General features: G+C 48.8%; 1 protein-coding gene across 1 annotated transcript in view; it reads right to left on the reverse strand.

The window, feature by feature from the left end:
* Positions 1 to 1,154: 1,154 nt before the first annotated feature.
* Positions 1,155 to 16,652, reverse strand: part of A3GALT2 (alpha 1,3-galactosyltransferase 2) — a 21,549-nt gene continuing 6,051 nt past the window's right edge. The window contains exons 2-5 of the mRNA XM_031038893.2: positions 3,960 to 4,043; positions 3,668 to 3,757; positions 3,250 to 3,387; positions 1,155 to 2,462 (exon numbers count right to left, since the gene is read on the reverse strand). Of these exons, the coding sequence (XP_030894753.2) occupies positions 1,775 to 2,462; positions 3,250 to 3,387; positions 3,668 to 3,757; positions 3,960 to 4,043 (1,000 nt within the window). The 3' untranslated portion in view covers positions 1,155 to 1,774. The remainder of the gene's footprint in view (positions 2,463 to 3,249; positions 3,388 to 3,667; positions 3,758 to 3,959; positions 4,044 to 16,652) is intronic.

Raw genomic sequence — 16,652 nt, forward strand, 5'->3', positions numbered from 1 at the left:
CTTTGCCCCACCTTCTTCTTCTGCCCCAAGTCCCTCTAATGCCCCCAGCCCCAACGAGGGCCTCTGGGTAAGACGAAGGAGGGAGACACTCAAAAGAGGTCATGTGTTCCACACTGCAGCTTCCTTGACCCTTCCGCATCCTCAGGAAGGTCTCCACCCACAGCGTGCGGCTGCCCCGGCCTAGCATCTGGAGACCCCTGCCTGTGCCATGACTTCCTCTGTAGGACAGGAAATGGCTGTTCTTTTGGCAGAGCCTTTGCACTATGAACTTGCTGGAGAAGGGGCAAGCAAGGAGAGGGAGAAGGCAAGTTACATTTTCTGGAGCACCACAACCTCTGCAAGGAGGGTGATCGGCGTCCCCACTTGACACAGGAGAAAACAGAGACTCAGCAAAGGTAAGGGACTTGTCCACAGTCACAAGCAGAGTGAGAAGAGGAGCAGGTTCCCACCCAGATCTTACTAGCTCGTGCTCAGGTCTCTCCTGACCCCTGGGGGTGGTGACGGTCGGTGTGGGTGGCCGTCGGTGAATACTGCAGGGTCAGGTGGAGGACCATGCGCGCCAGAGGAAGGGATGTGCCAGCTCAAAGTCATCAAGCAATAACCTGTTCTCAGGCACACCTAGCCTGTTCTTAGGTCTCATCCAGAATCCAAATGGCCTTCTGGGTTTTGCTAATCTAGTTCGGGTGGGAGGCACTGAGGAACTTCAAACTGTTTTTGAGAGGGCAGAGATCTCTTAGGTCACATCATCACTAAGTGGAATCTGCTTGTAAAGATGATCAGATTGTAAAAACCATCAGGATTGATTTATGCCGGAATTGCTGTCCTTCAGAGGAACAGTGGAGGCTATTAAGGCAAGGTCTTTGAGAACATCACATAAAGGATTCAGGGGACCTGGGGTGAAATCCCACCCTCCCAGGGCCTCAGTGTTCCCAGGTGTCAGAGGACAGCTCAGGGGCTTCCAGCTGCTGCCTTCCCTGGCTCCTTGGAGGGCCTGATGAGTTCACCTCCTGTTCAGAGCCTGTGCCCCCCCGGGGAGGATGAAGACTCTGGATAGCAGTCTTGGGTAAGGAAACATCTCCCAGACAGCCCTATGGGTCCCACATCAAGGAAATGTCCTTTTTGTGGACACTGCCCAGGAGAGAGGGCCATAAAGACACTTTTGGAATAATTTTATTACAATATTACTTAAATATGTACAAACTATGCTTGAGGGCGGGGGAGGTGGAAGGGCAAAGCAAAGGACTCGGATGCCACCACGTTTCTCCTGCAGCAGAAGCTTTCTCCTGTTCGCCCAGAGGCTACTGTCTTTTCGGAGTGAGGGCCAGTCCTGGCTCTGCAGCGTCTGCCCAGACTGACTCACAGATTCTGTGTCCTTAGGCAGTTATGTTCCCTTTTTGCGTCTCAGTCTCATCAAAAAGGGGGTTGGGGGTGGCGGTGGGTGACGGGGGCTAAAACAGCCCTTCAGGAGGCATCAGCCGAATCCAGTAAGGTCAGAGGTGAAAGGTCCAGAGGCAGCCTGACCGAGGCGCTACAGCTCAGCGTGCGTCGTTGTCGGTCGCTGTTGAAAGTGGGGGAAAGGGGAACTTTCCCTCCCGGCGAGAAGCTCCCCAAAGGCCACGCTCCTCCTCCCACCGTCACGATCCCACGGCCGGGCACCTGGCCGGAGCGGGCAGGGCTCTTTGCGTCCAAGCTCTCGCCGCCCTCCGGGGCGCCCGCACGGCTTCAGGGGCCCCCGCACGGCTTCAGGGGCCCCCTTCCTGGCCCGGTGGGGGGCCTAGTCGCGCAGCAGGGCGTACTCCTTGGGCGCCCAGAGCAGGCGCGGCTGGCGGATCTCGGCCCGCCGGCCGATCTGGGGGCTCCAGCAGAACTCGGGCGACAGCACCTTGGCCGGCTTGTGCAGCCAGAAGAACTTGTTGAGGTGGCTCTCATCGTGCCAGCGCGCCTCCAGGCCGCGCTCGCGGTCCCGCCGCAGGCCCCGCGCGCAGTGTGCCGTCAGCCCGCGCAGCGCCGCCACGCTGCCCCCGAACACGGCCGCGTGGTAGTAGAAGTCGCCCTCGCCCGGCGCCAGCGCGGCGGCCGAGCGCGCGTCGCGCTCGTACGGCAGCAGCCGCCGCGGCCAGTGGTAGTGCCAGGCGTGCAGCTGCGCCACCGACTCGGCCAGCACCTCGGGCCCGAAGGCGCCGCGGAAGTACTGGTCCACGTCCATGCAGAGCACGAAGTGCGCCTCGCGGCCCAGCCGCCCGCCCAGCGCCTCGTGCAGCGTGCGCATGCGCTGCATGGACACGTCCTGCCAGCGCGGCGCGCGGGCCACGCGCTCCACGCGCAGCCGGCGGCCCGGGGCCAGCGCCACGCGGGGCACGGCGGCCGGGCGCTCGGTGAACACGTAGTACACCACGCGCTGGCCCGCCATGAAGTGCCGCTCGGCCGTCTCCAGGAAGCGCGCCAGGTACTTCTCCAGGTATCTGCAGGGCGGGGCCGGTCAGTCTGAGCGCGGCTCCCACCCCGGCCCCCGGCCCCGGCCCCGCTGGGGCTCCCGGCGCCGGTCCCCCTCCAGTCCCCTCCACAGCCCTCCAGCCGTAGCTTTCACGGTGGACAGAGGCGACTGCAGATTGCTCGTCTCTGCTGCCCAGAGGGGCCCTGGGTTCCTTCCCTTGAACGTGGGCTCCCACTACGTGCCTGGATCAACAGGGTGCCGCGGCAGGGAGGCTGGGCTGGCCCTTTGGACGACTGGCGGCCGTTAGCCTTTGCCTCGTTAGGGCTCTGAGCCTTCGCTTACGAAGTCCCAGACCCTTGATGCCGCAGGGACGTGAGGAAGCCCAGCTAGCTGCGCGGAAGGCTGCGTGGAGACAGTGCCCCGCTTGTGTTCAGCAGTCGGCCATCCCAGTGGAGGCTCAGACCGTGGGGAGCAGTGAGGAGCCCTTCCTGCGGAGCCCGGTGGGAATTCCTGCCCACAAGAATCATGAGCTATAATAACAGCTGTTTTCAGTCACTGAGTTTGTGACAGTTCCTTACATAGATAACCAGGATGGTCCCTGTGCTGGGTGGGCTCCATAGTGCTGGTGTCTGGGGAGGAGGGAAAGAAAATGGACAGCGCTGTCCTCTTCCTGGGAGTTTGGGACAAGAGGTGCTGTCTTTGACTCCCTCTTCACTTTAGGATCTTGTGGCCCACAGGGTGCCCCACCCCTACATCACATGCACACCTGTTCCATTCCCATGCTGGATAGCACCGCTCCCCTCCCCAGGCCTTACCTGCCTACGGCAAAGACAGTCAGCCCAATGGTGAGGTTCTGCTGGAGAGCCTTTTGCTGGGCCACAGCTGGATCGAAGGTGCCATTCCAAATAATGGGGGCCCCCCAGGAGGTACAGGTCAGGACGTCAGGCCGGGCCCTGGCCAGGGCAGGGATGGAGAGATAGGTCCGTTCATCCACCCATTTGGTGCATGTTCACTGCCACCTGCCAGGTGCTGGGCCCTAGGGACCCACTAATGGGTGTGACCCGGCCCCTGCCCCTAGAGATCCCTAACCTAGATCGAATACGGAGGATTGGGAGACGTGTGACCTGATGGGGCCACCGGAAGGAGTACCTGGCCCTGCTGGGGTGAGGGATGTGAGGAGGGCAGAGACACTGGGGCAGAGCTCTGGAGGGTGTGTGGGCGTTAGCTCCTTACCAGGGATTCAGGAGGCCTGTGAAGTTGTCTCTCAGCAGGGCCATTCTGGCAGAAGGGCAGACACCCATGGGGATGAGGGTTTCCAGATGCCTGTGGGGTGGGGGCAGCAGTGAGGGAGGGGCATGACAGCCAGCTCAGGGCGCCTCTCACTTTGCTCTTTACAAGGAGGGAGAGCCCACAAGGCCAAGTGTGCAGCCAAAGAGCCACCACCCACCACCCGCACTTGGACGGAGCCGCTTTGACCCTGGCCCTGCTGGTTCCCACACTGAGTGCTGGGGGAGGGGGGTTGTACCTGACTATAGGGAGCCCATACTGGAGCATCCCTAAGAGGCCGAGCGCAAGTAGGAGCAGCCAACAGAAGAGTCTCTTCCAGGTCCTGGGTGGTGGGGAAGGGCGTTAGCAACTCATTTATATGCACACATACACATGAGAAATTGTTTTTGTAATTTTAATGTTTCATGTTATTTATTTTTGAATACAAATATATCCTATTCGCATGGTACAGACATTCGAAGGACAAGAGTATATCTAGTGCTCTTTCCTGGTCCCAGCCACTCAGCTGCTCTGCGTGGAGGCAAGCCAGTATGACTCTGTCCTTGCGCCTCCTTCCGGAAGTGGTCTGTGCACGTACAGGCAAATATAAATATGGGAGCACAGTAGATACGCTGTTCTGCACCTTGCACTTTCCACTGCCTGCACTGATTGTCTTTGGCGTTGGTCCCTCTCAGTAACCGATGTGCTTTCTAACCCTTTTCCCCAGCTTCCCAGTATGCCACTGATCGCTTCAAGCTAAGCGATGAGAGCAAGCCTCACACATAGTACTCGCTCAGTATACTCTGGCTGTTGCTATTGTTATTATTCCTGAGCAGACCCCCGTGACCCCCTGGACAACCTCCCAACTCCACTCTCTGCCCTACAAATCCTCCCCAAGTCTAGCTCCCCCAGTCTCTTTCAAGAAGCCTGCCAGGTCAGACCCTCCAGCCTCCTGGCCTTTTCTGCTACCCCACTTCACCTTTCCTCAGCAGATGTATCTAGCAGATAGCTCGGAGACGCATCTTGTGGTGGGGTGTGCGCCCGGGTATCCACCTGCGCGCCATCTCAGCACATGGTACCTCCTTCTGTTCAGTTGGCCAAGCCAGAAACCTGGCTGCTCCCCAACCCCTCCCTCTCCCTCACCCCCGTCTGCTGTCAGTCCCCAGGTTGGGTTGATTTGGCCTCCTTAACCCCCCCTGCCCCCCCGCTCAGCTCCTGCTGTGCCCCCGGCCCCCGCAGTGACCCTGCCTGCACACCCCTCACCGGGATCACTGTGGCACCAACTTCCCTGCTCCCAGCCACTTCCTACACGGCCCCCAAAGCCATCCTGTAAAATGCCCGCCCGCCTTAACAGCTTCCACATCACATGACCAATCATCCAAGAAGAAATGCATCGAGGAGGCAAATACATGCAGAAATGTTCACCCTCACTAATAACCAAAGACATACAAATTAGAACAGGCTGGCATGTTTTACCTGTAAAATGAGCTTTTTAAAAAGAAGTAAAAACAGCGGCGCTGCAAGGATACAGCGAGGCAGACACCCTCACACTGCTGGTGGGGGCAAAGGGTGCCGGATCTTTTGTGGAAAGCTGCTTAGCTGTGGGAATTGAAGCCTTCACTGTTCATCCCCTTTAATCCAATCACCCCAACTTCTGGGAGCCTGTTCAGTATGGAAAAAGTTGATGCGTCAAGATGTTCACGAGTTTCTGCTTATTCATGCACTATATTTACTGGGCACAAGCTCAGAATCAAGCACTTGCTGGGTCAAGGATTCTGAGGTGAGCGAGGCACAGACCTCGTCTTCAGGGAATGGAGGCCGGAGGATGTGGGTGGCCAGGAAGAGAGGGAATGGGTCAGATGACAGACTGCAGAAAGACGAATGGAACACAGCACAGTAAGGCTGCAATAGCAGAAATACAAGATGCTATGAGGGCAAATTGGAGGGTGCCAGCCGAGCCTTGACAAATGGGGAGGAAGTCAGGGAGGCTGCCTGGGAGAGGTGGCCTCTAATAATGAGAAGTTATCCAGGCAAAGAAGGCAGCTGAGTAGGGAGGGAGGCTTATGAGAAGAAAACAACAATGTACAAAAGTGAGAGGTGAGAGGAAGCTTGGGCTGTGCAAGGCCCTGCGGGCCATTCTGCAGGATGGAGTGTGTGTGTGGGGGGGTGCCGGGGGAAGGTGAGGTGAGGCTGGAGGTAAGCCAAGGCTAAATCACACCCCACCTGCATTCCAGGCGAAGGGGTTTGAGCTTCACCTTGAGGACTATAGGGAGCCCTGAAAGATACTTCCCCCAGGGAGTGATGCAGTCAGATTTTTATTTGAAAAAAAAAAAAAGTATTGCAGCTGAACTGTTGAGCCTGGACACTGGGGTGGGGAGCAGGGCTGGAGGCAGGAAAGCGGGCTCCAAGCCCCTGCCAGCCCTCAGCTAGTGGCAGTGTGAGCCGGGTGTTGGCGGTGGGGTGGGGGGGAGTAGCTGGTGAAGGGCTGTCAAGGCAGTGGGCTGGGCAGGACTTTCATGGTTCCAGGGCCAGGGGGCTGGGAAGGAGGCAATGCCTGAGTGTCCAGTGGGAGGGTGGGGAGAGGAGTAAGCAGAGGTGCAGTGGTGGAGGCAGAGGGCCTGGGTGACTCCCCAGAAGTGCGGCTGGAAAGAGGGAGGAGGACGGGAACTGGAGGGGGCTGAGGGCCTGGGATTGGGGGCGGGGCATGTGTTTCTTTCATGAGAGGCACTTGGGCTTGGTTGCATCCCGACTGGAGGCACCACGGAGAAGGCCTTGAGTGGGCTGCTGAAAAGGCCCCAGCAGCCAGCCCACGGACTGACTAAATCACCCTTTACTGACGACTCTGTGGTCACATGGAAAAATGCTTATGCAGGAAGCTTCAATAGGAAAAAAAAAAAGTTCTCAAATTGATGGGCAGTATGATTATAATTTAGCAGTAATTAAAACATACACCAGAAAATAAGACTAAAAAAGGAAAACGTAAAAGTGGCTATGCAGTAAGTTATAGTAGGGTTCCCTCCCTTTATTTTTCCCCTCCAGTTGTTTGTGATGTGCTTATATTGCCTTTTTAGTAAAGGAAGAATACAGAGTTAGCAGTTTAGAAAAACCACCCCAACAAAGCTGTGTTAAGGCTTCCTACTGCCTGCAAAATCAAGTCTACGGCTCTTAGTCCTGTCCGAGGAGCCTTCAGAACCTGGCTCCTTCGCTATCACATTTGAAGTGCCCTCACCTGACCTGGCTTTCCTACCTCTAGAAATGGAGACTCGCAGCGGGCAGACTACGGACGGTCTTGTAGCTGTGTTTGAAAAAGCAAATGCATGTCAGCAACCCCAGTGTTGATCAGTGGGGAACTGGATGAACGAGTTACGCTCATCTGTACCACGGAAAGCAACGCGACCCCTAAAAAGGATGGGGTGGATGTAGAAGTACTCTCTGGAAAAGAGGTCCTGATGTATTAAGTGGGAGAGGAAATAAAGGGAGTACATACAGAGGCTGATCTACACCTACGTACCCAGGCATTTATAGACGTGCGTATCTGTGGTCTTTTATAAACATGTAGGAGAAGATCTAGAACAGCATTGTCCAGTAGAAGTACAATGTGAACCACATGTATAAATTGAAATTTTCTAGTAGTCACATAAAAGATATGAAAAGAAACAGCTGAAATGAATTTTAATAACATTTTAACCCAGTGTATCCAAAATACCCTTTCAGTGTATAATCAGTACAAAAATTGTGGAGATATGTTTTATATTCTTGTTTTGTACGAAGTCCAAATACTAAATCCAGTGTATATTTTAGATGTATAGCACATTTCAATTGGAATTAGCCCCATTTCAAGTGCTTGGTAGCCACATAGGGCTGGTGGCTCCCCTACCGGATGGCATGATTCAGAAGGAGAGGCACCAGTTAGCGAGGGGCTGAGACTGGAGGGAGGAAGGGATTTCTACTTGATATACTTCTATCATGTTCCCGCGTGCAATGAGCTTGTATTACTTTTGTTGTTGTTAAAGGAACAATAGGCCCCAAATGGAGTCACTCCTACTAAGCCCCGTATCAGCAAACCAAACCAGTTAGCACTTAACTGCAGTTTCAACTTGTCCCAGAAATGTACCTTTAACCAGTCAATCTGGAATTACCTGGTCAGCTCTAGAGATTCTCTGCCTGATAGACCCCTGCCTTCCCCCAAAGGAAAGTGACCCTGCTTGGAACAGTCCACTCTTGGCTAGAAGCTTCCTTTCCTCCATCCCCTCCTGCCTATAAAAGCCTGCCATCTTGTACAGCTCCACAGAGCTCCTTTCTGTCTTCTGAGATGCTGCCCGATTCATGAATCATTAAAGAAAGCCAATCGTACTCAGCTAATTTTGTTTTTTAACAGATTGGGTGGCACTGACAGGATCAAAGGAGACTTCTGGTGGCTTTGGGGACAGTGAGAAACACAGGCATGGTACCCATGAGCCTCTTGAATTTCTCGCTGTTTCTGAGGGCCTCAGGGAAGTTCCCCTTGGTTCTGAGCTCCACTGTCTTTGCATCAAGCTCCCGATCTCATTGGCTTTCCAGTCTGGGGCTGGTCAGCTGCAGCAAGCAGAGGGTTCCACCCAGAACCCAAGCCCCGAGCCCTCGGTTTAGTTTGCAATCCCCCCATTTGATCGGAACCCCCAGATTCCACAATGGGGCCCGCTGGTGGCAGCTGCAGGTCCCCGATTGTTTGGACTCTGTCTGCAGGTCCCCTTCTTTGGGCTCTGTGATTCAGGCCTCCCCCTGGTCCCCACTTCCACAGTGGGAATTGCTGGGGGCGCACATGAGGCCTTCTGTCCGCCAGTCTGCAGATGACTGCTGGCGTCCACAGGCCCATTTCTGTGGCCACTGTTGGTTTCTCTTAACACAGACGTAAGGTAAAGGCTATTGCAAGTGGGAGTCTCAGAAGCCAAAAAGCTGCAAAAATTGGTGGGGTGTGGGTCAAACACTTAAAAACCATTAGAGCACTTGCACCTAACTTCAAAACTCATGTGTTAGGTTAGGTTAAGTTACTAGGTCTCACCAACCCCAAGAAAATGTCCGTGCAACAAGGTACACTGTAAAACATCACACAATCCCCAATCCCACAGCATGTCCCTTTCAGGTATGAGTCTGGTTCTGAGACCCAAAGGCTTAGCTGAAACATAGTAACTACTACTAATAATGGGATCCTTAAATTCCAGAGTCAAGCACTGCATCTTCCCGCACACTGACTTGTTTTTTTTTTTTTTTTTTAAGATTTTTAAAATTTATTTATTTGACAGAGACACAGCAAGAGAGGGAACACAAGCAGGGGGAGTGGGAGAGGGAGAAGCAGGCTTCCCGCTGAGCAGGGAGCCCGATGCGGGGCTCGATCCCAGGACCCTGAGACCATGACCTGAGCCAAAGGCAGACGCTTAACGACTGAGCCACCCAGGCGCCCCCTGACTTGTTTTATGTCTAAGAACTGCAGTCCTGAAAGCTATTGATATCTACAAAATGGCACAATCTTACTAAAACAACCTCGAATTACACTTGCCATTATGGAAAACATTCCATTTAGACAAGATCACTCATGTGAGAAGTGCACTTAAAAGCAAGGCTTCCCAGGGGCGCCTGGGTGGCTCAGTCGGTTAAGCAGCTGACTTGATTTCTGCTCAGGTCATGATCTCAGGGTTGTGGGATCCAGCCCCGCATCAGGCTCCATGCTCAGCTGGTTTGCTTAAGGTTCTCTCTCTCTCTCCCCCCTACCAGCTCTCTCTTGTTCTCAAATAAATCTTAAAAAAAAAAAAACCCAACAGAAACAAGGGTCCCCAAATCAAACCAACTGAGTGGGATACTTATTTTAACTGGTATACAGAAGCTTTCCAAAGGCTTCAAGATTCCAGAATAGCTTCATTAAAAAAAAATTCATTGCGGGGTGCCTGGGTGGCTCAGTCATTGGGCGTCTGCCTTCGGCTGGGATTGAGCCCCGTGTCAGGCTCCCTGCTCCATGGGAAGCCTGCTTCTCCCTCTCCCACTCCCCCTGCTTGTGTTCCTGCTCTCGCTATCTGTCAAATAAACAAAATAAAAAAAAAAAAATTCATTGCAAAAGGCCAATGAAAATTTAGATACAAGATCATAAACAAAAGTGTGCCAAGCCATTAGTCTTATAGCTACAAGGGCTGCAAGGCCAGAGACTTAAAAAAGCACCTGGGCCTCCCACATTGCACCTTCCTAGGGGCCCATCATTAAAACGCTGGCCCAGGGATTGATGTCTCAGTTGTAATCAATGGAGAAGCTGGAAAAGACAGTCCTCAAAGGCCCTGTGCAAAATTTCCAACATCAACTTTAATGTCCTTGTATCTACTCCCAAAGGTGGGCCCCCATATAGGCCCCTCCCAGAGTTGACAGGTCTCCAAGGGATTCTCCCGTACTGCTACCAGTAATTCCTTTAAACAGGAAAGGGGAAACTAAAGTCAAAATTAATTTTAGCAACTGGTCAAATTCTGGTAGATACTGGAGCTACACCCTCTACTTCATTTTTTTATTTTTATTTTTTAAGATTTTATTTATTTATTCATGAGAGACAGAGAGAGAGAGAGAGAAGCAGAGGGAGAAGCAGGCTCCCAAGGAGCAGGAAGCCCGATGCAGGACTCGATCCCGGGACGCTGGGGTCATGACCTGAGCCGAAGGCAGAAGCTTAACCGTCTGAGCTACCCAGGCGCCCTACACCCTCTACTTTAAACCTCACTCGAAGAGCACCCGGGGTGTCTCAGTGGGTCAAACATCTGGCTCTTGATCTCAGCTCAGGTCTTGATCTCAGGGTTGTTGAGTTCAAGCCCTGCATTGGGCTCCACACTGAGCATGGAACCTACTTAAAAAAACAAACCTCACTTGGGGCCTGCAAGTGGGATCCTGGGAATGCCAGCTAAAGGTGAGAATATTCTCACCAGAGTCAGCTCTCCTGGATCTCTTAGTACCCTGTATAAAGAGAAAAGTAAGCTTTCACGTTATCCCTTCCTTTCCAAATCCAGGCCATTGGTTATTGATCTTTGGGAATGGCTCTAGATCTTGTGAAGATAGTATCTTTTGCACCCTCGTTGAGGATACCTCTTGGGTTCATGGGGTTGTGTACTGCCAGAATATTTACTGTTTCTCCTGGCTGAAACCTGACAAGATATTTGAAAGGATTTATTTTTTTTTTAAGATTTTATTTATTAGAGAGAGAGCACAAGCAGGGGGGAGGGTCAGAGGGAGAGAGAGAAGCAGATTCCCCGCTGAGCAGGGAGCCAGATGCGCGGGGCTGCATCCCAGGACCCTGAGATCATGACCTGAGCCTAAGGCAGACGCTTAACCAACTGAGGCACCCAGGCACACCAATATTTGAAGGAGTTAATAGCTCTGTGGTCATAAATTTGGCCAAATTGGAAGCTGATTTTCAAAGCCGGATATGAATTTTTTTTAGACCTTCTCCCTTAAGCTAAATGTACTTGGAGGGAAGGAAAATCTTTCCAACATAGGTGGATGGGCATGTCAGTCCTTGGATGTCCTCCAGGCTACAATTCAATTCTCCAAGGAGTTAGAAGTAGCTATCCTTATCCTACAAATCTTTCCAAGACCAGAAAGGCAGCTCTAGAAACAATTCAAAGTCCATGCATTCTAGGGGCACCCGGCTGGCTTAGTTGGTAGAGCATGGGACTCGATCTCCAAGTCCTGAGTTCAAGCCCCACATTGGGCATAGAGCTTACTTTAGAACAGAACAGAATAGAACAGAACAGAATAGGGGCACCTGGCTGGCTCATTTGTTAGAGCATGTGACTCTTGATCTCTGGGTTGTGAGTTCGAGCCCCACGTTGGGTGTAGCGATTATTTAAAAAAATAAATCAGAGTCCACCCTTTCTTTTTAACAATTAACCTCGCCCCTATTTGTCTCAAAAGGTGTGTGGGTACTGTAAAAATTCTGGCCTGAGGGAACACGTGTCCTTGGAGGAGTTTGCCTTCTCTCCCTGTGCCTTTGAGATGTAAATGCGCTACCTAATCTTCACCAGGGACTGTTCTGGTTTAGGCCATCTCCTTGAAATGTCAACTTCATGGAGTAGAGTTGACCCCTAAACAGAGGGTTAGGGGCACTGATTCACCCCCCCTTACAGTAAAAATCTGCATGTAATATTTGACTCTCCCCAAACTTAACTACTAATAGCCTGCTATTGACCGGAAGCCTTACTGATAGATAATATAAACAGTTAACACATATTTTGTATGTTATATGTACTATATATTGTGTCCTTACAATAAAGCAAGCTAGAAAAAAGAAAATGTTATTTAAAAAATCACAAGGAAGAGAAAATATTTACAGTACTGTACTGTATTTATTGAAAAAAATCCATTATAAGTGGACCCATGTGGTTCAAGCCATGTTGTTCAAGGGTCAACTGTAATTCTTTTTTTTTTTTTTAAAGATTTTATTTATTTACTTGAGAGAGAGACACACACAGCAAGAGACGGGACACAAGCAGGGGTAGTGGGAGAGGAAGAAGCAGGCTTCCCATGGAGCAGGGAGCCTGACATGGGGCTCGATCCCAGGACCCTGAGATCGTGACCCCTGAGCCGAAGGCAGACGCCCAACAACTGAGCCACCCAGGTACCCTGGGTCAGCTGTAATTCTTAACAGAAGGGGGGAAAAAAAGGAGGAAAGAGGCTTGTAAAACATAGAAACTGCTATAGACATTCCCTTGCCCCAAATCTAGTCCACAGTTTCTGTTAGATTACTTGTCAAAGACAAATACAAATCTTAAGTGTCTTCTCCGTAAAAACTAATAAAAAGCTGTAGCCATCTGAGCAAGTAAACTTATTCTAACTCTTATAACCTAGTAAGTTTTGTATTATACTGGCTTCATGGCTAAAATTTTATTTTATTTTAATTTTTTATTTTTTTGAGAGAGGGAGAGAGGATCTTGAGCAGACTCCACACCCAGCGCAGAGCCCAACTCGGGGCTCCATCTCACAACCCTGAGCTTGTGACCTGAGCTGAAACCAAGAGTTGGACGCTTCACTGACTGAGACATCAGGCACCCCTCGTGGCTAAAATTTTAAAACAAAAACTATGAGGTCTCTGCATCTGTCTATATGATCAGAGTGTTATAGATGTATTTTCCATTACAAATAGTAGTGCGAAAATTAATTTGTAAAAGAGCTTGACTTAACTGGCTTTAAAAAATTAAGCACTTATATGAATTAAGTATTCCTGAAAATCTCAGAAATATAACAGAAAATAACCCAAATGCTTTTCAGGTTCATGTGATCTGGGAAAATACTCAGTATTAAAGCTAGTTTAAGTTTGGTTTAATTAAAATAGGTATGTCTTTAGAGTTATCAGCATTGAATACCAAACAGACACACAACTTTTATTCTACTTGGGTTTTACTAATAAGTTCATATCTTGGTTACAAATATTTGTCAGCCTATAAAATAACTTAGGATGATAACCAACTTTGTCTAATGCCTATAATGATGTTTTTGCAGGTAATCTTAAAATAACTGTTAAGAATAAATGATTTAAATAGATATAAATGGGATAAGAGTTATTAGGCGAACTTTTTGGCAAAGAGTTTCCAAAATCTTTTGACTCCTCAAAACCTTAACGTGTTGCTAAGTTAAATGATGAGTTAAGTGAAATTCATTGAATATATAGACCATCTCAAGATAAACATTGGAAAATTTACTATGAGGAACAGATACTTTTAGGAATATGAAATATATTCATAAAATTGACAGTAACAGCTCATTTACAATTGTTTAAAGCTACTAGAAATAATAAATTTCTCTGTATGAAAGGAAAGCAGGGTGTGCATTTTCAGTAAGAGAAGGTATGAAGAATGGAAATGCATTTTTGCTGAGGGAAAAGAAAGTAATTTTGTCCTAAAAGTAAGGCTGGTTGTTCGGAATGGGAAAGAGAAAAAACAGGACGAGATCTGAATGTAAAAAAGAAGGTGGCAGATGGTGTGTAGAAAAGGAATCTTAGGAAAAGGATTTTATGCGTGGTTAAGACAGCTAAGATTGGAATGGATATACATTTAAAAAATGAATTAATGTTAATCCCCAAAGTGCACAGGTACAAAATTAAAATTGGTTTCCTCTCTGTTAAAAGGACGAAGTTTTCTTAGACTATAGGTCTGCAGTTGATAGGAGATTTGTACAGGGTTTTCTTTACCTTTAAGTAATCTGCCTGGAAACGAAAGATTTTTGTGTCCTCTCAAAATAATTTCCCGTGTCTCATATCAGATCTCTGGTTACTTAAGAAAACCCAGACTTCTCTATTAGAAAAGCTTAGGGCTTGTTTTTGTTTTACGACTCCTTAACTCTTTGTAAATTTCTGCAGACTCTCTAATTGTCATTATGGTTAAATAGATAAACAAGTTATGCTTCACAATGACCTATGATCTTATTTGACCAAGTTTTTAAAAACCCCTTTATATCTTTGGGGGCGCCTGGGTGGCTCAGTTGGTTGAGCGTCTGACTCTTGATTTGGGCTCAGGTCATGATCTCAGGGTCCTCAGACTGAGCCCCGCGTCGGGCATCCAGCCCGGCGCTCAGCGTGGAGCCTGCTTAAGAATCTCTCTCCCTCTGCCCCTCCCCCTCTAAAAAAAAACCACCAAAAAACCCCCCAAACCCTTTGATAATCTTTTACAAACTCTGTGCCCTCCCCCCCCCACAATATAATTCTAAAAGAAGTCTTTTTAACCTGGAAGTAACTTTGAGATTTTCTGCAGGATCCTTGGAAAAACTGCAAAAGAATTGTTCTCTCTCCTTATAAAAAGAGAGATGCCCAACTTATTAGGCTTATTTGATATGTTAAATTATATGGGAGGCATTGTCGAATAAGTGATACGAAGCCTTCCTTATGTTGTATTTGTGTAGGTATGTAAGTGTTCCAGAAATTATGTGGAATTCCTGGAAATCTGATATGTCCTGGTATAATGTTATCAGCCATAATCTTGGTTATTATCTTAAAATGTTGTATATTACAGAAATAGTCAAATTTCCTTGTCAATTCTATTTGACCAACGGCCATTTTTAAGTCTTTTGTCATTTATAGATGGTATTTTTTTACTTTGATGCTTTTGTAAACGTGTTTCAGCTTTAAGGAGATTCAGTACAGGTTTCTGATAACTTTAAGATCATAAAACTGAAATGGGTAAAAGTTTCCAGAAGTAACAGGGAAACTGGATTCAAGCAGAACAAGTATTAATTACATGGGACTGAACGAACGAGTATGATTTTAATTTTGTATGACCTTTTGTTTGAAACATTGCTGGTTCCTTAATGTTTTGTTTTTCCATATTTAAGGAAACCTTTTCTCTTAAGCTATATGACTTACAGCAATCCAGTAAAGTATACCTTTGTAAACAAAGATGAAACATTTACTTTTTTTCCCCCTACCTGATCCCCTCCTGAATTTGGAAACTCTTGAGTCTTCTTTTCATGGTGATATAGTTAGTTATTTGCCTAAGTTCTATGAGAATCTGTTCTTGTAAGACATAACTGGAAGCATTGGTTATATTACCAAGATTTTGACTGATAGGAATTCACCCAAACTATAGGTATTTTAGGTAAACTTTAATGGTGAGTCCTTGGCTTGGCTTCCTGCCTCAGAGACTTTTTTTTTTTTTTTAAGATTTTATTTATTTATTTGACAGAGAGAGACACAGCGAGAGAGAGAGAACACAAACAGGGGGAGTGGGAGAGGGAGAGGGAGAAGCAGGCTTCCCCCTGAGCAGGGGTCCCGATGCGGGGCTTGATCCCAGGACTCTGGGATCACGACCTGAGCCGAAGGCAGACGCTCAACCGACTGAGCCACCCAGGTGCCCCCTGCCTCAGAGACTTTTAAAAGTTCAGTCTGAGATTCCTTATGAAAAATTTCAGCAGAGCAGTCTTAAGATGGGCTTGTATGGTCAAACACTATTCTTACTGCACTTACGTAAGTAATCAGGCCAACTTAATGCAAACATTAGTTTTACTGTGATTATATCTGGTAAATACGGGTAATTGTAGAGAGAAAAATTACGTTTGCACTTTGTAGATACTAGATTCTAATCCTGTTTATTGTCTTTGAGTTTCTGTTAAATGCCTGTACACAGAATTAGATCCTGAATTCTTCTAGTTCCTTCAAATATCTGGCTACAACTCTCCGAAAGAATGTTTCCAAGTTTCTCGCACCCTTCTGACTTGGGAGTCACCGAGCCCAAAGAATGCCCTGAATCTCCTTGGAAGGGGCTATTCCAGGTCCTCCTCACCACCCTGATGGCAGCCAAATGCCAGGAACTTGAACCTTGGGTCCACATCTCACAGCTAAAGAAGGCTGCACGTGTCCTGCCATCCTGTGCAGATGCCAGAGACCTCCAAATCAAACGGACGAGGAAGAGAAGTACCTGACATCCAGGTAGACTGCTCCCACCCAAAGCACCAGATAGAGACTTCCTACTTTAAGGCTAAAACCCTTACTTCTTTTCTTTCTTTCCTTTATTCTAGCATTGGCCTGGAAAGATAACACCTTCATCTGTATCTCCTGGGCCTTTGCTAAAGGGAGGTAACCTTTCAGACTTCTAAATTTGTCTTTAAAAAACTCCGATCTGGGGTGCCTGGGTGGCTCAGTCGTTAAGCGTCTGCCTTCAGCTCAGGTCATGGTCCCAGGGTCCTGGGATCGAGCCCTACATCGGGCTCCCTGCTCGGCGGGAAGCCTGCTTCTCCCTCTCCTACTCCCCCTGCTTGTGTTCCCTCTCTTGCTGTGTCTCTCTCTGTCAAATAAATAAATAAATCTTTAAAAAAACAAAACAAAACAAAAAAAAAACCCTCCGATCTGTCCATGAAGGCAGAGTCCATTCACAGTGCCACCTTCGCGGGGTGGACAGGGTCTGTCTTTGTGGTGACTTTCATCCCCTTTGGGCCTTTGAATGCCTAGAGGGCAGTGCCTCTT

Source organism: Leptonychotes weddellii, chromosome 4 (genome assembly GCF_054177405.1).
Source record: "Leptonychotes weddellii isolate Sample4059 chromosome 4, ASM5417740v2, whole genome shotgun sequence".
In the NCBI taxonomy this organism is placed as follows: Eukaryota; Metazoa; Chordata; class Mammalia; order Carnivora; family Phocidae; genus Leptonychotes; species Leptonychotes weddellii.